The 20,268-nt window shown below is 41.8% G+C and overlaps 1 protein-coding gene across 10 annotated transcripts in view; it reads left to right on the forward strand.

Moving 5' to 3' along the window:
• The window catches only part of CCNT2 (cyclin T2), a 44,138-nt gene extending 24,148 nt beyond the window's left edge, over positions 1-19,990 (forward strand). For 6 of the 10 annotated variants that reach the window (XM_005286798.5, XM_008178737.4, XM_065560530.1 and 3 more), the window contains 4 exons: positions 7,849-7,894; positions 9,222-9,385; positions 17,054-17,124; positions 17,397-19,990. In XM_005286798.5, the coding sequence (XP_005286855.2) occupies positions 7,849-7,894; positions 9,222-9,385; positions 17,054-17,124; positions 17,397-18,809 (1,694 nt within the window). In that variant the 3' untranslated portion in view covers positions 18,810-19,990. Of the gene's footprint in view, positions 1-6,811; positions 6,970-7,848; positions 7,895-9,221; positions 9,386-17,053; positions 17,125-17,396 lie in introns of those variants that run through there. The other 4 variants (XM_005286800.4, XM_005286799.4, XM_042855640.2 and 1 more) reach the window with 3 other exon arrangements.
• The last annotated feature ends 278 nt before the right edge of the window (positions 19,991-20,268 follow it).

Consider the following 20,268-nt stretch of genomic DNA (forward strand, 5'->3'; position numbering starts at 1 on the left):
AGGCTGTGAGATGCAGTGATTGCAGGTTCGGGTGCTGGAGCCGCCCGTCTTCCTGTGTGAGAAGGTCTGGGAAGAGTGGCAGGGTAATCAGGGCTCTGACTGACATGTCTAGGAGAGACGTGTACCAATGCTGGCGGGGCCAGGCTGGTGCTATGAGAATGGCCTGAGCCTTGTCTCTGCGGATCTTGAGCAGGACCATGTGGACGAGCAGTATGGGTGAGAAGGCATAAAGAAGCAGTGTCCCCCCTCCCCCCCCCCCAATGGAGGAGGAACGCGTCCGCTGTGGAGCCTGGACTGTGATTCTAGAAGGAGCAGAACTGCTGACACTTCCTGTTGCGTCGCATGGCAAAGAGGTCGATCAGGGGACAGCCCCACCTCTGGAAGAGTGAAGATGCGTTGTCCAGGCGAAGGGACCACTCATGGCTGTGAAAAGATCTGCTGAGGCGGTCCGCCAGCTCGTTCTGGACCCCTGGAAGGTATGACGCCTATAGATCGACTGTGTGCTCTATATAAAAGTCCCATAACCTGAGAGCTTCCTGGCACAGGGGAAAGGAGCGTGCACCCCCCTGTTTATTGATATAGAACATCGCGGTCGTATTGTCCGTCATGACCGATGCACATTGACCCGCTAGAGACGGGCGGAATGGCTGATGCGCTAGGCATACCGCCCTGAGCTCCCTGACATTGATATGAAGATGGAGATCTGTCTGTGACCAGAGTCCCTGTGTCCTGTGCTCCCCCAGATGAGCTCCCCACTCCAAGTCTAAGGCGTCCATCACTAGCATCAGGGATGGTTGTGGGGCAGCAAAGGGGACTCCTGAGCACACCTGCTGAGCGTCCTTCCACCACAGGAGTGAGTCGAGGATAGGGTGAGGCAGGGTCACGATCCTGTCCAAGCTGTCTCTGGCAGGTCTGTATACTGACGCAAGCCACGACTGAAGCGGCCGAAGCCTGAGTCTGGCGTGCCGAACCACGTACGTACAGGCCACCATGTGGCTGAGAAGTTTGGGACAATTTCTCGCGGTGGTGGTGGGGAACGGTCTGGTCCCTGGATCATGGCGTCGAGGGCCTGGAATCTTGCCTGGGGGAGGAATGTCCAGAACCTCCCCTATGAACTCTATCCTCTGGACCGGGGACAGAGTTGATTTCGTCTCGTTCAGTAGGGGGCCCAGATTCTCAAAAGTGGCTCTGATGAATGCCACCTGAGCCCTGGATCGGCCTTTAATCAGCCAGTCGTCGAGGTATGGGAACACCTGTATTTGATGTTTCCGCAGAAAGGTGGTGACGACTGCCATGCACTTGGTGAAGACTCAAGGTGCCGCTGACAGGCCGAAAGGGAGGACAGTAAATTGGTAATGGGAACTATTGACCACAAACTTGAGGAATTTTCAGTGGTTGTGCCCGATTGCTATGTGAAAATACATGTTCTTCATGTTGAGGGCGGCATACCAGTCTGCTGGATCCAGTGAAGGGATAATGGAGGTCAGGGAGACCATGCGGAACCTGAGTTTCCTCACAAACTTGTTGAGGTCGCTCAGGTCCAGTATAGGCCTTAGGCTGCCTTTGGCCTTCGGTATTAGGAAATAGCGGGAATAGAAACCCTTGCCCCTGTGTTCCAGTGGAACCTCCTCCACTAGGAGCAACTGCACCTCCTGAATGAGAAGTTGTTTGTGAGAAGGGTCCCTGAAGAGGGACAGGGAATGGGTGTGGAAGGGCGGGAGGGCACAGAATTGGATGGAGTATCCCCTCTCTACCGTGCAGAACATCCAGCGGTCCGAAGTTATACGGGACCATGCATGGTAGAAAGGGGATAGTCAGGAGGAAAAGGTAAGGCAGGGTGAATCCAGTCTCTGGAGTGGTGCGCCGTCCTCGACCGCACCTTCAAAAGGCCGGTTTAGGGCCATAGGGCGGTTTGGGCTGACCTTGATTAGCGGAGGGATGTTGCCTTCTCCTACCGCTCTGGTTCCTTCTCCTAGAATTGTCCTGGCAGTTCTGCTGCTGGAACCTTTGAGGAGGTTGTGGGCGGAAGTGTCTCCGCTGTGTGGCGGGGATACGCAAGCCCGAGGATCTGAGGTTGGCTCGGAAATCTTTTAGGCTGTGGAGCTGTTTGTCCGTATTCTCTGAAAACAGAGTCTCACCCTCAAACGGGAGGTTCTGAATTGTTTGTTGGACTTCTTAGAGAAGACTTGCAACCAGGCCCCCTGCCGCATAGCCACCCCTGTTGCCGTGACTCTTGTGGCAGCATCTAAGGCTGCCTGCAGTGAAGCATGAGAGACTAATTTCCCTTCTTCCAACAAGGCGGTGAACTCTGATCGAGAGTCGGAAGGGATGAGCTCCGTGAACTTAGCCATGGAAGCACAAGTGTTATAAGAGTACCTGCTCACAATGGCCCGCTGGTTAGCAATATGGAGTTGTAAATCACCAGTGGAGTAGATTTTTTTCTACCCACGAGGTCCAGGCGTTTAGCATCCCTATTCTTTGGGGACGGACCTTGGGAACCTTGACTCTCTCACTGGTTAGCCACATTGACGACCAGTGAGTCCGGAGGCGGATGGGTGTAGAGATGCTCAAAGTCTCTAGAGGGGATGAAATACCGGCGCTCATTGCATTTGGCAGTGGGTGGCCGGGATGCCGGCATCTGCCGTAGAGCCTTGGTGGTGTCCACCACTGTCTTTATGAGGGGTAACGCTACCTATGAAGGCCCTGAGGGGTGCTAGGATGTCTTCCATGGGATCTGTGTCCTCAACCACCTCCTCAGCCTTGATGCCCAAACCTTGGGCAGCCTTGCGGAGCAACTACTGTAGAACTCTGTTGTCCTCTAACGCAGGAGCTATGAACGTCCTTACCAACGCTTCGTCCGGTGACGAGGAGGAGGAAGCGTGTACCATTGGTGGAAGGTTCCTGCCATGCAGTTCTTAAATCCCGGGGACCGCAGCATGCCACGGTGCTGGGGCTGGAGTGAGGGGGGACCCCAACTACTATACTATACTAAACTTTAACTGGAGTACTAACAACAACTAACTAACTATATACACGGAATAATGAAGAAACTTGCTGAGCAAGAGCCAAGGGAAGTTCCAACCACTGTCACTGGTGGTAAGAAGGAACTGAAGGGGTGGCGGGTCGGCAGAGCTATATATTAGGTGCCATAAGGGTGCGCCTCCAGGGGGTGCCAAGGCCGACCCGACAGCTGCTGCTAAGGGAAAAATCTTTTGGCCATCATGCATGTGAACACGCACACACCTGATTGGAATCGAACAAGCACTCAAAGAAAAACTTCTGTTTTGCCTAAAACTTGATTTCTAATAACGTGCCTCACTAAAGATGGCAGATTCAGCAAAAAAAAAATGGTTTAAGAAATGCCTGTCTTGTAACAACAAATTTCCTATCTCAGACTCGTACTTGTTTTCTGATGCTTGGGTGAAGGGGACTTTACCCAGTCCCTGCCACATCTGCCTTACATTTACAAGCTGCCCATTCAAGAATGGAGTTTCAAATCTTATCCATGCTGATGGAGGCTTGGGGAGAAAATACCCAAACACTAAAAGAGCTTTTTAATCTAGTGGATAAAGGCATAAGAATAACCAGTGGCTGGAAGCTGAAGCCAAACAAATTAAAAGTAGAATTAGGCACTGAATTTGAGTCATGAAGGTGGTTAACCACTGGAACAAATTGCCAAGGGAAGTGGTGGATTTGCCATCTCTTGAAGTCTTCAGATCAAGAGTGGATGTATTTCTGAAAGATATACTTTAGCCAAACAGTAAGTGATTGGGCTCAGTACAGGGATAACTGGGTGAAATTTAATGTGCAGAAGCCCAGATAAGATGATCTAATGGTGCCTTATGACTTTAAACTCTCTAAATCTGTGAATCTGTGAAGATCCAACCTTAGAATGTCTAAGTCTGGGGCTAAGAAGGTATGGACATTCTGGAAGGTGGAAGATGGGGCACATCAGACTGATCCACATATTCTTCATCAGTGGTAAGAGACTGACAAGAAAGAGGAGACAGGACCACAATTGCCTCTGAAGTCTGGAGACAGTGTATCTGTAATACCTGGCAGAAAGAAGTTCCCATTCCAAGGAGACTCTGGTGTTGAAAGGGAAATTCATGTTCGTAGTGACAAAAATTAAGTTACTGGCTCCTGTGCTAGCTGAGAAATCAGAGGTGAGAAAATAATCCTCTTTCCTATTGCTGAGACTACCACCTCGGCCCTTCAGTTCTTGGTGCCAATCCAATCTGGTGTTCAGAGTTTGGTTCTGATTAACTTGAAGGGGTGGGAATTGGTGTACTCATCCCCATCTCAGAGATCTTTCTTGATGCACCTGAGCAGAAGCCCCTCACCAATTAATCCTGCATCTACACTGGGACATATGATTCTCCTGAAAATGAACACTGGGAACCGGGGACTTTGCTTTGACCTTGCTGCCTTGTGGGAAACATGCCACTGTTTTACCTTCGTTGCCAGGTATCTTGGGATAGCCATTGTCCTTATTGTACTAATGTGAAAACTGCACAGTCAAAGTCTGTAAGCCTTCCAAACCACCAGTATAATCTGCTCAACTGTGGTTGAATGTGACAGAGAAAGTGACCCTGTAGAAGAGGAGGCAGATACAAATATATATCTTTTCCAGAGGATGTCATGACCAAGACAATTCAGCTGCTGTTATGTGAGGTGGGAAGATTTTAAGTAAGTTATATCCTGTCACTAGTAGAGGAAACCCTCCCATTCTGAACCTTTATCTCAGGTTTCTACAGTCCTCTTTCGAAAGTCTAATAGTCTTTGGGAATCAGACAAGACTATTCACAAACCTTAACCCTTGTACCCGGGCTTCTTCTAGTCTTTCCCCTATGTATCTGGTGTTCATCAACACAGTCTGCTTCCTAGAGTCTGTTTGATCTTTTCCCTTTGGCCAGAGGATTCTAATAACTCTTCATTCTTAAATGCAGACTTGCCCATCTTTTTCCAGGGATTGCTTGGGTATCTTCCTCTCCTTGGATACCAGGAGAGCTTCCCTACCCAGCTTCTACTCTCTAAGTAATCCTTCTTGCAGTGAGTCTAGGTAGCTCTTATACCCTGATTGTCCCAGGAGGTTGTGCTCTCTCTGGGGCCATAAGTTCCCTAAATGTCTGACCATAAATGCCTGAGTCCTACTAACAAGTAGGCTGGTGGCACCTGCTCTTAAGGGGACCAGCACACTGAAATTTTCTGAGAGTATAATTAAATACTTATAAGATCTCCCCAGAAGCACTGCACCTTCAATTGACTTGTCTTCGGAGAAGGCTCATAGACTGAACATTGGGAACCACATCAGGTGGGCAGGGTTGCTGTGCCCATTAACAATTGATTCAGTAATCTAATCCTGCCAGGGATTTATGGAAGACCCCAGACTCTTGGAAGGTAGATTAATTGTACCACGTCCTGCCTTAAGGGTTTGGTTACTTACATCAAGTATCCAAGCCAGTCTTTCATAGTTGGTTGTGCAACAAAGGATTAAGTTAGATAGCTCTGCCCCTGAGTAATAAAGAATGATCGGAAACATATTCTTGGCTGGAAGTCATATTTATCTGCCATCAAACAGATAAGTAGTAAACTATCATGATCTCTTGATTTGCTATGACTTTTATACCTTAGACAAGGTCATTGCTTTGTTGACGTGCCTTCTACTTTTTTGGCACATTTCTCAAATAATCCCTGATAAACTCTAAAGAGTTAGTTAAGGGTGGAGTACAAGCCTTTAACTAGGTTTCTTTGCTTTAGTAAGATCTCACTACGCTGCGTTAAAACATTGTCCTTGTTTAAAAAGTTTAGATGAATACCTTGGACAGTCTTTCCTTGTTGTGGCTTTGGTGTGTTGAGCTAAAATACCTGTATCCTGGTCTTTGGTAATCTTCTTTTGATTACACAAAAGTATGTAAATAGAATAAATTTGAAATCTTAGTTACAGAAGTCTGTTAATGCTGTGAGTGCAAGCATCCCATTAATGTGGACTTCTATTGAGGCCGAAATGTATAATTTTCAAATTGTGATTTTTTTTCCTTAATTTTAAGTTGAACAGCAAGAAACTATGTAAAACAAAATTGTTTAAGTAACAATTCCATATTTGATAACTATCATATTTGTTAACACTGGTAGCTTTTGGCAGCCAACTCTTTCTTTAATATAAAGTCATATTGATGAATTTGTGGTATTTCATCTTTCTTTAACTCAAATATCCTTCAGCAAAGTTGCAGTATTGTGTAGAAATCTGTGAAGATGGCTTATTCTGTACATTGTCAAAAAATGTAACAAACTGCAGTCTTGTTTAATCTTTCTGTTTTCAGTTATGTTTCCTTATGAAAGTGTCCGTTTTTTTTTTTTTTTGTAGTAGAGCCCTGAATATGCTTTCCTGTGTCTTTTTGGGAAAGGCTAGCAAAGAAGTTTAATTTTGAGAAAATAAGTTTGGTACGGAACTACGACCATAGATTGAAAAAGCTAAATATGTAGTACAATTCCATCAAATGTCAGTTTATTTTCTATCATTGTGGATTTGCAAAATATATGTGGGGAAACATGTCCTATTCTCTTACCAATTCTGTCAGATTCACTGATGTCCTCAACAACGGATTATGGCATTGCCCAGCCCTAGCAAAAGGCATAAGGCTGGTTTACACATTTGTATCTTTATTAACAGCAGTAATGGGAAACAGAATTCAATTGGATTTTGATAAAATGTTGGTTTGAAAAGCTTCCCAGATTGCTAAATTTGAAAGCTACTGCTACAATTTTTCTTTTTCAGACAAACTCCTTAAAATAAAAGAATAGAGGTTTGTGACAATGCTCCCTTTGACATAAGATCCAACAGTACATTTTCTCCAGATAGCACTGATTTCAAGTGGTAGTATCAAAGTAAGAAAATTCAATGAAGGCTGCATTCAATCTTCAATTAAGCTCATTGTGCCCAGACATTCCATCTTACACATTTTAAGAGTAAGTGCTCTTATTTGAGTGAGGACCTTGGGGGTTTGGCAGATAAGGGCCAGAAACTTGGTGGCTGTTAGGCCCCAGGGACATCATAATCAGTCTTTGGGATGTTGAAGACTTTAACTTGATGACCTTTTTTAATGAGTTATAAATTTGTTAAAATCTACATTAAAGCTTCTGATATAATCAAATGTTTTGTTCCATGCTTATGAGCATTACATTTTGATTAAAGAAGGTGTATAAGTGCACACGAGCTAATTTAATTCTTAAACTGTCTAGTTTGGGAACTAGCTCTGTTCTAGGACTTTCTGGGATAATTATGGGTTACTGATGTATGGTCATTGAGTTTTCTCAACTGCTCTGTGTTCCTTGGGCTGGAGAAGAGCACTAGTCTCTGTCCTGAGCTATAGTGCAGCTGGCTCTCTATTGGACTGTCCCGCTGAGAGAGACCTAGCTGTGGGGAGGGTTGTGGTAAGGAACCATCTAGAACTAAAGTAGGGAGGCAGGCAGGCAAGCACTAGAATTGGGGTGGAAGGTAAGAGAGCCTCCCCTCCACCCACACTCTTAAATTTGGGAGGGCTAGGGAGATGAAAGGGAGACTTCCCTCATTTTTGTGGCTCAGATGAAGACAGTTCAAGAGGCAGAAGGATCAACATACTCTGTACAGTAGAGGGAAGGTTGATGAACTGAATGACTTGCCTATCTCCAAGTGTAGCTCAGTGAGGCTGAGTAAACCTGTCCTCAGATTTACATAAGATACTTTTAAAGGCAGCTAATTAGTGTTCTACATATCATTCATTTTGAGGTTAAAGCATTTTAATTTTGGAATGAAGCCAACGCTTAGTGTAGATTGCTAATTTTTCTTCAATTTTCTTTTTGTTACAGCAAGCAAGGATTTGGCACAGACATCCTATTTCATGGCTACCAACAGGTTGTTATCCTGAACCTCTTTGTTGCACTGTTGTAGCACACTATTGCTTCCTTTACTGCAGGGCCCCCTCCATGTGTCCTACCCTTGTTGCAACAGAAAACTGGGCCATCTACAGTGGTGGTACCTTTCTGTTTGCAGTGCGGTGTATTGTACAAGGGCCTTGTGGCACAAAGGGGTTAAATGCACAATGAGAAGTGTAGTGGTGCTTTCTGATGACATTTTCTCGATTTGTGAGTGCATAAGTCTAAAACTGGTAGCCTGAATAGCAGCTAAAGATTACAAAGAGATAAACTTAACCTAGAAAGTCGAGCATCTTGGTAAGTACAAAGCTATTTCTAGTTTACACTTGTAGTTAATGGCAATTTTTTCTTAATTTAAATACATTGATCCAATCCTAATTTTATGAAACTGCAGTCAGCCTAAAAACTCTTAAAATTACCTAATCTTCTTTCCAGGTAGACTAGAATTAGTCTAAGCAATGTTTGTCCTTCCAGAAGCAGTGTTTGTTTTTAACATGCGTTTTTAAAAATCTTAGTATTTATGTGAAATTAAAATTGGTTATCCAAATGCAGACTAGTAAATGTATCCGGCTATTCTAGTGCAGAAGGATGAAGTTTGGGAGTAGATCTAAAAGTCTTCCATGTGTTCTTCTTTGCAAAATTAGTTTGAATTTAATGTAATCCTAGTACATGATTTTGTTAAAATCCAAGTTTGTATATGTAACGTTTGGGAGGACCCTAACCATTTTTGGTGGTCCCTTTATTATGGGATAGTTTCTTGTTTTGAAGAGTTTTGTTTACAAAAGCTGTTAGAATCACTGAATCTAAACCAGCATACTTGTGCTACTGCCAGCTGGGAAATTGAAATGAGAGGAGATTTTTATCCCAAACTTGGGCCTAATGAAGACTACTCATGTCACACAAGTGATTCTCTCAACCTCTAGGAAACTATTGGGTATCCACAGCTAGTAGTTTGATATGCAGTCTCAGTAATGAGCTGTATTAATGATTTCACTGTGGCTGAAATTTTGTCAAACATGTTATGTTGAATTTTTGGCCCTCTCTTTAAAAATAAGTAAAAAGTAAAATGCCAATAGAATGAACTGAAGGATACTATATTTTTATTTTTACTCTTGTTAAGAGCAAATTAAATTTACCAGATAAATGACCTGCATTTTCTCAAGGTTGTAAAATAATTTCAGAATTTAATCAGAAGCATGTTACATGATTTAATGTTTAATATCTGTTTGATTCAAAACCTTATGCTATATCTTAGTGGTTGACTTGTTTGGGTTTTTTATTTTACATGTTTGAATTCTCTGGAACAGCCTGCACCTTACTACCTTCTGTCTTCAGTACAAACCCACAGTGATAGCATGTGTGTGCATTCATTTGGCATGCAAGTGGTCCAATTGGGAGATTCCTGTATCGACGGATGGAAAGCATTGGTGGGAATATGTTGATCCTTCAGTTACTCTGGAATTGCTAGATGGTAAGTAGTATTGCCTTTTGATTTCTTTTAAATGTTGTGACCTTGTTCTTGTAGTTCTGCTATTGTTTCAGCTAACATTTAACTCACCCCCAACTACTCTAGGTCCTGGGTAAGGGAAGCCATTGAGCTCATGCTTAAATAACATTGACTTTATAGATGAGACCCTCACCCCTGCTGTGACCATGTAGGCCAGAAAAAAGGGCCAGAGCAGAGTAAAGGGACAATATGAGACCCATAGCAGCTGTGGGAGAATTCTCGTGGCACAGGAATTGGAAGATGGCCATAAGGCTGCCCCCTCTGAGGACTCCCTAGCAAGACTTGGCATGTGGACCATGCTAAGGGCAGGACCTTCACATGCAATAGTACTGCTCATAGGACAGCCTGGGGAGGCTACCATAACTCAAACGTGCTCTCAGGGCTGTCTAAATTAGGCTGGGGGCTTCTGGAGCCCAAGAGGATCCAAGGATGGCTTAAAAGCCACGATAGCCTCACCTTTTGGGGGTTGCAAGTTGCTGCCTTAAGATGGCAATTTGTTTAATTTCCACCCACATTATTAACCACTACTAAAGATAATTTCTTTAAGATTATAAGATTGAAATAGGATCAACCATATTAAAGCCAATTTTGTGCAATAGGAGTGAATTTGCCATAGCCCATGGAACCTTAATGTTAGTACCATGGAATATCTATTTAATGGATTTTATCAGAAAGAAGAATAAACTTTTTCTGCTACCAGAAAATTAAATGGTCTAGATATTTACCAAAGTGTGTGTGTGTTTGTTTTACTGTTCATGATGACCAGTTTTGTGTCTGTTACCTTATGCTGCTCCTGTCTTGTTTCCATCTGTCGTCACTTGATTTAGACTTAGTCCCTGCCCCAAAGAGTTTATAATCTAGCCCTTTATTTGTGTCTGGCACAATGAGGCTCTGGTCTGTGATTGATACCCCTAAGCACTATTGCAGTGCAGTAATAAATGCTGTCTAGCATTTGCAAATCTATATACTAATCAGAGGTGTTGGGAGATGTCTTGTAAAGAAAAATCAAAAATCTCTGGTGTAGAGCTGTGCCGTACAACCCATGACTTGGATATGACCCATGAAGGCTTCTTTTGACCTGCTGTTTCTTCCATTTCTGTCACAAGTTTTTCATTTTTAAAAAACAATTCCATCAAGTGAAGAGAATATGAACGGATGCAGCACTATCCACAGAATCAGTGAGGCATCATAAAACCGCAAGGTTGTCTGCCTCTATTCATCTCAGTGGAATTTTCTCTGTAGTCTACAGATATTTTAATTTTTATCAGCATAATTTTACTGTTTATTTAGTAAATGTATTTGGTTGTTTGCTTTTTATTCTGGGTGTATATCAGTAATTAGACTGAAAAGATCTGCTAGGCTGTACCACAGATCTATGTGCCCAAGACATCTCTCATTCCTCACTCAAGCTTGGTTATATCCCTGGAGCAGCAGCATGCCAATCAGAGCAAATGTAGGAAAAGAGTGTATAAAAGGTGTGTGTAATAGGCTGAGCAGATCACGGGGCTTAGCGGCATAAAGCTCCTGGGGAGATTAGTTTGCACTTATTTTGCAAGGCCTATTGAGGACTTGGCTCTTTGGGATTCCACTCTGAAATCTAAAGCTGCCTCTTGACTCAACATGTATTTTCAGGTACTTAAAAATGTTAAATTTTAGTAGGTAGTAGTAGTCCCTTTGCAGCGTCAAAGGATACAGAGGCCTTAGTTGCTTCATGGATACCTTAATTGAAAAGACCTTTCCCACTTTCTAACATGGCACAAAATTTTGCAGAAGCAACACTGGAGGAATTGATCAAGAAGCTCAAGTGATCTGCAGATTTTCAAAGGGTCAAATGTTTTGTGTTATGTTAAAGACCTTCATTCAGTTGTCCCTGAAGAAGCTGAACCCAGAGATCAGATAGTATGAATTGACTTTTACAACGCCCTGATACAAGTTTCATGCTGGAAACTCACTGAATTTTTTAAAATATCTGCCTTCAGAGTGACAGATTCCCAGTGTTCTAAAGGGCTGCTTTTTGTGCAGGCCTTTTTGGAATTATATTTATGAACAGACCTCTTGGAGAACTTTTGATTTGTTCAGACAACAATTCCCAAACATCCCAAGCTGTTTTTTGTAATATGTGCGCCACTTTAGATCTGGATACCAAGAAGTTAGAAACAGTAAAAGTCTTTCCCAATTATGCTGCTTCTTTAAGACCCTCAAAACTGCGTACAGCATACTTCAAACAAATTTTCTGATTAAAATATGTAAATACGTAAGTCAATTTTGTTCAGCTCCTAGTACTGCAAAGATAAAGAACATAAGAGCTGCTACACTGGATCATACTGATGGTCCACCTAACCCAGAATCCTGTTTCTGACAGTGACCAGTACCATAACATCAGGGAGAGTGTACAGAACAGGGCAATTTTTGAGTGATCGACCCCATCTTCTATTCCCATTTTCTAGTAGTTTGAGGTTATGGGGCATCCTGAGCATGGGGTTGCATTCCTAATAGCCATTGATAGATGTATCCTGCATGAACTTATTTAGTTCTTTTTTGAAACCAGTTATACAACATCCCAAGTCAATGAGTTCCACAAGTTAATTGTGTGTTGTGAGAAAAATTACTTCATCTTGTTTGTATTAAAGCTGCTGCCTGTTAATTTCTTTGAGTGACCCTTGGTTTGTCTATTGTGGGAAAGGGTAAAAACTTCTCACTACACTTTTTCCACACCATTTATGATCTAATAGACCTCTATCATATTCCCCCCCCCCCCTTTGTCATCTCTTTTCTAAGCTGAACAACCCTAATCTTTTTAGTCCGCTCATATGGAAGCTGTTCTATCCCCTTGATCCTCCGTGTTGCACTTCTTAGAACCTAGTCCAGTTCTACTAATCCTTTCTGAGATGGGGTGACCAGAACTGAACACAGTATTCCAGGTATGGGAGCACCATGGATTTATGTAGTGGCAGGGTAAAATTTTCTAGTCTTACTTTATATCAGAGGGGTAGCCGTGTTAGTCTGAATCTGTAAAAAGCAACAGAGGGTCCTGTGGCACCTTTGAGACTAACAAGTATTGGGAGCATAAGCTTTCGTGGGTAAGAACCTCACTTCTTCAGATGCAAGTAGTCTTATTTTGTATCCCTTTCCTAACAGCTCCTAACATTGTTAGCCTTTTTGTCCACTGCTGCGCATTGAGCTGAAGTTTTCAGAAACTATCCACAATGACACCAAATTTTTCTTGAGAGGTATCAGCTAATTTAGAACCCATCATTATATATGTATAGTTGGGATTATTTTTTTCTAATATGCATTACTTTGTGCTTATCAACATTGAATTTCATTTGCCATTTTGTTCCCCCGTCACCAGTTTTGTGAGATTCCCCTATAACTCTTCGTATTGGACTTTGGACTTACAAAATTACAGCTTTGGACTTACAAAATTATTGAAGATAATTATCATCTGCAAACTTTTCCACTTCATTGTTCATTCCCATTTCATTAATAACTATGTTGAATGACACAGGTCCCAGTGCAGATTCTTGGAGGACCCTACTGTTTACCTCTCTCCAGTGTGAAAACTTACCATTTATTCCTACCCTTCATTTCCTATCTTTTAGCCAGTTACTGATCCATGAGAGGATCTTCCCTCTTATTCTATGACTGCTTAGTTTCTTTAAGAGCCTTTGATGAGATCCCTTGCCAGGGGCTTCCTGAAAGAGACCCCTTGCCAGGGGCTTTCTGAAAAACCAAGTACACTAGCTAGATCACACTTCTCAACACGCTTCTTGATACGGTCAAAGAATTCTAATATATTGGTGGGGCATGATTTCCCTTTACAAAAGCCACGTTGACTTTTCTCCAGCATACTATGTTTATATGTGTCTGATAATTCTGTTCTTTACTATTGTTTCTACCAATTTATCTTGTACTGAAATTAGGTTCACCAGCCTGTAATTGCCAAGAACGCCTCTAGGGCCCTATTAAAAATCAGTGTTACGTTAGCTATCTTCCAGTCATCTGGTGTAAAGGCTGATTTCAGCAATAGGTTACAAACCACAGTTAGTAGTTCTGCAGTTTCATATATGAGTTCTTTCAGAACTCTTGAGTGAATACCTTCTGGTCCTGGTGATTTTATTACAGTATAATTATCAATTTGTTCTAAAACCTCTTCTATTGACACATCAATGTGGGACTGTACTTGTCACCCAAGAAGAATAACTTTGATGTGGGTATCTTCTCTCACCCCCCTTCCCCCCCCCCCCCCCCCATCCTTTTCAGTGAAGACTATTGCAAAGAATTAATTTTGTTTTTCTACAATGGCCTTGTCTTCCTTGAGTGCTCCTTTAACGCCTTTGTTGTCTAGTCGCCCCTTTGCCTGTTTGGCAGGCTTCCTGTTTCTGATGTTCTTAAAAAGAATTTCTTGCATTTTTAGTAAATTGCTTCTCAAATTCTTTCTGGGCCTGTCTTCTTATACTTAACCTGCCAGAGTTTGTGCTCCTTCCTATTATCTTTATTAGGACTTGTCATCCAAATTTTAAAGGATGCCTTTTTGCTTATATTGGCCCCCAGTACTCTGCTCTTGAGCTGTGGTGGCATTCTTTTGGACCTTTTAATGTCTTTCCTGATTTGGTATATACATCTCATCTGAGCTTCCATTATGGTGGTTTTTAAATAGCTCACATGCTGCTTGCAGGTATTTAGCCCTTTTGACGATTCCTTTTAATTTTCATCTAACGAGCTTCCTCATTTTTATGTAGTTCCCTTTTTAAAGTTACATTTTACCGAGGTGGGCTTTTTAGTATTATTTCTCCTCCCCTCCCTGTTGCATTTAATTACACCTGTACCCCAATATAATGCTGTCCTTGGGAGCCAAAAAATCTTACCGTGTTATAGGTGAAACCATCTTATATCGAACTTGCTTTGGTCCACCGGAGTATGCAGTTCTCTTCCACCCCCCCCCCCCCCCCCCGAGCACTGCTTTACTGCATTATATCCAAATTCGTGGTATATTGGGTTGCGTCATATCAGGGTAGAGGTGTACATTTTGGTCCCTATTACCAAGTGGTTGAGCTCTAGTTATCTCTTGGACCAGTACCCGTCCTTCACTTTGGACTAAATCAAGAATTGCCTCTCTCCTAGTGGTTTTCAGAACTAACTGCTCCAAGAAGCAGTCTTTTATGGTGTCTAGAAATTTTATTTCTGCATCATGCCATGAGGTGACACTTACCCAGTCAGTATAGGGATAGTTGAATTCACCCATTATTATTGTACTTTCTGGTTTTGTAGCCTCTCTAAACCTCCCATAGCATTTCACATTCACTGTTACCATCCTGGTTAGGTGGTCAGTGTATATTCCTACTTCTGTACTACTTTTTTTTTTCCCCCCCTAGGCATTCAATTTCTATCCATAGAGTGATTCTGTGGTACAGTTTTGTTTAAGATTTTTAGCTTATTTGACTCTGATTTGTTTAACGTATAATGCCAGTCCCCCAGCAACGTGACCTACTCTGTTATTCCTATATATCTTATACCCTGGTATTAATGTGTCCTATTGATTATTCTCTTCCTACCAAGTTTCTATGATGCCTATTTTATCAATATCCTCCTTTAATCCCAGACACTGTAGTTCACCCATTTTAGTATTTAGACTTCTAGCATTTGTATATGAGCACTTGTACATTTTGTCAATATTCAGTTGCTTGCCTTCGTGTGTTATATTTAAATGGGACTCCTACATTTGCCTGTTCCTCACTACATCTTACCTGTATTTTACCAACTTCTTTCCTGTCCTCTATACTAAAATAAAGTTCCCCCGAAGAGATGTCTGCACCTGAACTATGTACTCCTCCACCCCTATCAGGTTTTCCCCAGTTTAAACAATCCATTACAACTTTTTCAATTTTACATGCCACTAGTCTGGTTCCATTTTTGTTAATGTGGAGCCCATCCTTTCTTTATAGGCCAATCCTTCCCCAAAAGTTCCCCAGCTCCTAATAAATGTAAATCCCGCTTCCCTGTACCATTGTCTCATCTATGCACTGAGACCTTGCAGTTCTGCTTGCCTTACTGCCCTGTGATTGGAACTGGAAGCATTTCAGTGAATGCTACCATGGAGGTCCTGGACTTCAATCTCTTACCTAGCTGACTAAACTTGGCCTCCAAGACCTCTCTCCAACCTTTTCCTATGTCATTTTGATACTTACATGTACCACCGGCTCCTCCCCAGCACTACCTCTGAGACTATCTAGAATGGTGTTTCGTGAGATCTGCTACCTTTGCACTCAGAAGGAAATTCACCATGCAGTTCTCTGAATCATCACAAACCCAACTATCTACATTTCTAATAATCAAGTCCCCCATTACTATTGCCTATCTCTTCCTAGTAACTTGGCTCCCTGCCATCGGAGGGATATCCTCAATGCGAGAGGATATCATGCCATCATCTGAAAGGTGGGTCCCAACTATGAGATCATTTCCCTCTGCTCTAGTGTGATGGTCTCATGCCCTGAGACTTTCATCCTCCTTAACAGCACTGGGGCTGTTGGACAGGAGGTAGGACTACTCCACCATGTCCCTGAAAGTTTCCTCTGTATAGCTCTGTCTCTCTCTTTGCTCATCCAGTTCAGCCACTCTGGCCTCAAGTGCACATACTCTATCTCAGGGCCATGAGTAGCTTGCATTGCATGCACATGTATACCACCTGTCCATGAGGCAGGTGGTAATACATGTTGCACTTAGTGTGATAATATGGGTAGCTGCCACCCTTCTGCTGGTTTTCTGCCTGCATTTTTACTCTTGGCGTGGCTTAGTGTTGCCGAAGTTTAGGATATGTTTGTTAGGTGTATTGGGTTTTCTTTATTTTGTGAGTTTTCTTGAACTTGGTGACTTTCTATTTGTTAAATCTCTTGGACTCCTTCCCTGCCAAACTTTCTCTACAGCCAAACTCCCCTGGCCTTGGCGGTTCACTCAGTTCCTGTGCTTACTCTCTGTCACCAGCTCTCTGTTCAAGAGGGGGCTCTCCCAGGAGGCCTCTCAAAGTAACTTCCTCCCCGCACATACTAGACTACACCCCTTCATACCTATTATTGATTACTTCTGTCCTGGCCTCTAAGGGTATGTCTACACTGCAGTTAGACACCTGCTGCGGGGCTTTTTAATTACAGTGTAGACTTCCGGCTCGCGTTGGAGTCCAGACTCTAGGACCCTGCAAAGTGGGATAGTTATAGCCCTTGGGGTATCACTAATGAATGATTTACTCTGCTTCCACAGTGGCTATGAGTCACTAGTGCAGCTTTTCTGACCAAGCTTGTTAAGATAAGGTTTAGATCTGGGTAAGCTTTTAGATTTTAAACTGCTTGGCTTATAAAATGCTCAGCCCCTTCAAACTAAATTTTAAACTAAACTAAGGTTTTAAGGTTTAAGATTTAAGGTTGTGCGCTATTACTGAAAAGATGCAAGAGGGTAAGTTCTCTAGTGTATTTTGATGTACAGCGGTAGCAGGGTTCACACAGCCAGTTACTGTGTGGCAAGCTGGGGTTCTGTAAATGTACACCATGGCTTGCCTCTACTATCTGACTGAATAGACAAAACCATAGATTCTGTTACTGATTCAAGTGTGAAAAGAGGCTTTTGGTTTTTTTTCACCAGAGCTCACACACGAGTTTCTGCAAATATTAGAGAAAACGCCTAGCAGACTGAAGAGGATTCGTAATTGGAGGGTAAGAACTTGTTGCCTGAGTAATTTGCCATGGGACATAACTGCCACAAACCTAAAAGTAATATTGTCAACTTCCTGAACTTTTCCCTGGCAGTATGTTCATAATTGTATGTCCCTCTGTAGTTCCCTATTATGGTAGCTTAAATTAAAAAAAAAAAGAGAGAGAGAAACCATGAAATCCACCTTATTTTACCCAGTTTTGAAATATGTTAGGTAACTGTTTATTTTTAGGTCTTTCTAAGTTTGTCCTTACTCTTTTTCCTTTTCATATAGGCTAATCAGGCTGCTAAGAAACCGAAAGGAGATGGACAGGTATCTGAGAATTCTCTTCTTGGTTCATCTTTGGTCCAGAATTCCATTTTGGTGGATACTGTTACTGGTGTATCTGCCAACACAAGCTTCCAAAAATCATCCACAACGACCTTTCCTCCACCAGTACCTCTGAACTCAGGGAGTATGTCTGTTCAACACAGTCATGCACCTGAAAACTTGGCAATATTAGCTACAGGAATGCCAAGTACCTCATATAGTTTGGCATCACACCAGGAATGGCCTCAACATCAAGAACAAACAAGGACCGAACAAATATATTCTCAGAAACAGGAAACTACGTTAACTGGTAGTCAATATAATCTGAACTTCCAGTCAGGAACTTCTGTACAATTGCATTCTGGGTTACATCACAGATCTGACAAACTTACTGAGCATTCCACTGGTAAACAAGACTATGCTCACAAGTCAGGAAACAAACACCATGGACAGGTTGCTGCTCCTATAATTCCTCAGAAAATGTCCTTGGATAAATACAGAGAAAAACGCAAACTAGAAACCCTTGAACTGGATGTAAGGGAACATTATGTAACTACCCAAGTAGAACAGCAACATAAAAAGCACATCCAACCACAAGCAGCCAGTAGCAGTTCTGTTACTTCCCCTATTAAAATGAAAATTCCTGTTGCAAATGCAGAGAAACCAGAAAAACATTTGTCTGATAAAAAAGAAAAGAGTGGATCACTCAAACTGCGAATACCAATCCCACCTACAGAAAAGAGTTCCAGTAAAGAAGATCTGAAAATGAAAATTAAAGTTTCTTCAGAAAGACACAGCTCATCGGATGAGGGCAGTGGAAAAAGCAAACACTCAAGTCCACATGTTAGCAAAGATAATAAAGAAAAGCACAAAGAACATTCTTCAAATCGCCATCACAGTAGCAGTCACAAGCATTCACATAGTGGTGGCAGTAGTAGTGGCGGCAGTAAACATAGCACTGATGGAATAACACCAACTGTTTTGAGGAGTCCTGTTGGCCTGAGTAGTGATGGTAATTCCTCTAGTTCCGGCTCTTCAAGGAAGAAGTTGCACAGCAATGATGCTTCTCACAACCACCACTCCAAATTGAGCAAAAGTTCCAAAAGTTCAGGTAGTTCATCTAGTTCTTCCTCCTCTGTTAAGCAGTATGTATCCTCTCACAACTCTGTTTTTAACCTTCCCTTACCCCCTCCTCCCCCTGTCACATACCAGGTGGGCTACGGACATCTCAGCACCCTCGTGAAACTGGACAAGAAGCCAGTGGAGAACGGTCCTGATGCCAATCACGAGTACAGTACAAACAGCCAGCATATGGACTACAAAGATACATTCGACATGCTGGATTCGCTGTTAAGTGCCCAAGGAATGAACATGTAATCAATTGTTTAGGTCACTTTTCTTTACTTTTTTAATTTAAGAATTGTTAGAATGGAAAACTTCTCTAGCAGTAGCAACACCAGCTGTTGTTGCCATGGTTTCAGTATATGTAAGTGCTGCTTTTATCCTTCACTCTGAAAAGAAGAGGTATAGTAAACAAGTCTTTATCTCCACATACAATAGTGTTATAAATACTGTAATAGCATGGAAGGTGCAAAAATCTCAGTATTTCTACAACTGCAGCTAAGAACAGTAGAATGATCATCTGCTTTTAGGTGTCTAGAATGCCTCAAGCATTGATTATTTATAATTTTGAATACTGCAGCCACCATTTTTGTTGCTTAGCTTTTGAATGAGTGTAATTGTTTCCTTGTGTATTTATACTGTATGTATGATTTGCATGTTTCAAAGATAAAGGGATTAAAAACAGTATACTGACAACTGTTTACAAGAAAGTGGAGAAAAATGTACATACATTTTTGTATGTTTAGATATACCATAAATACTCAGGATTGGAGCTGCTTGTAAGTATAACAAAATATACATAACTTTATTTTATCTTGTGTCAGAGTCCATCAGTAATCTAAACAAAGGTGACGCTTTGTCATGTTTATCTTGAACTGTAGGCCTTATTGGAAGCTGCTTAAAAGGGCACTTCACTAGAGTGGGTAATCTAGTACCATGTATGGTCATCCACGGGAGAGCATCACCAATGAGGCAATAAAGGAGTTTGGGCCTCAGTTTGCTGATTGTGACCAGATTGACTGCTGAAATGCGCCCCAAGCTTTCTGAAGGAAAAAAGAATAAAGTTTACATAATCTTTTGATGTGAAGTGCATTTAAATGTTTATTGGCTTGATGCAGTAATATAGGCAGAGCTGTTACTTAATGATTACGTAGATTAATGTGAGTTAAGAACTGAAATTCATAAAAACTTATAGTGAAAAATTAGTAAGTTGTTTTTTAAACTTTAATACCATAAGTTATTTTAATAGTAAACAGGGATCACTGTTTCCATTACCATTTCAGAATAAGAGCCATGTTCTGAATTCCAAAAAGTGTATTTGTGTGTGATGCCATATTTCTTTTACAGGTGAGAATGCAGTCTTCACAATAAATAAGAGTAAAACTATGATATCCCAACTTTCCTTTATATTCCAACAATAAAATAGTTACCACTGATTCTCTGTGCATTGTACTTGTGATTAGTTACAAAATTGGAGGTTACTTGTTTTGTTTTTAGCTCTGTGAAAAATCACTCTCCAATGAAACCACTAGTATACACTTTATCTGTCTGCAAGTGTCATAATATGGCTTGTGTACTGTTTGCACAGTCTTCTGCCTTTTTAGAAGAAATGAGAGACTTGAGTGTTTATACATCATTTTTGTTGAAAGCCAATACTACAGTTCCGTTTTACCAGCTGACAATTAACTAATTTTATGGCTGCGCTTAAAATCAT

Source organism: Chrysemys picta, chromosome 11 (genome assembly GCF_011386835.1).
Source record: "Chrysemys picta bellii isolate R12L10 chromosome 11, ASM1138683v2, whole genome shotgun sequence".
Classification (NCBI taxonomy): Eukaryota; Metazoa; Chordata; order Testudines; family Emydidae; genus Chrysemys; species Chrysemys picta.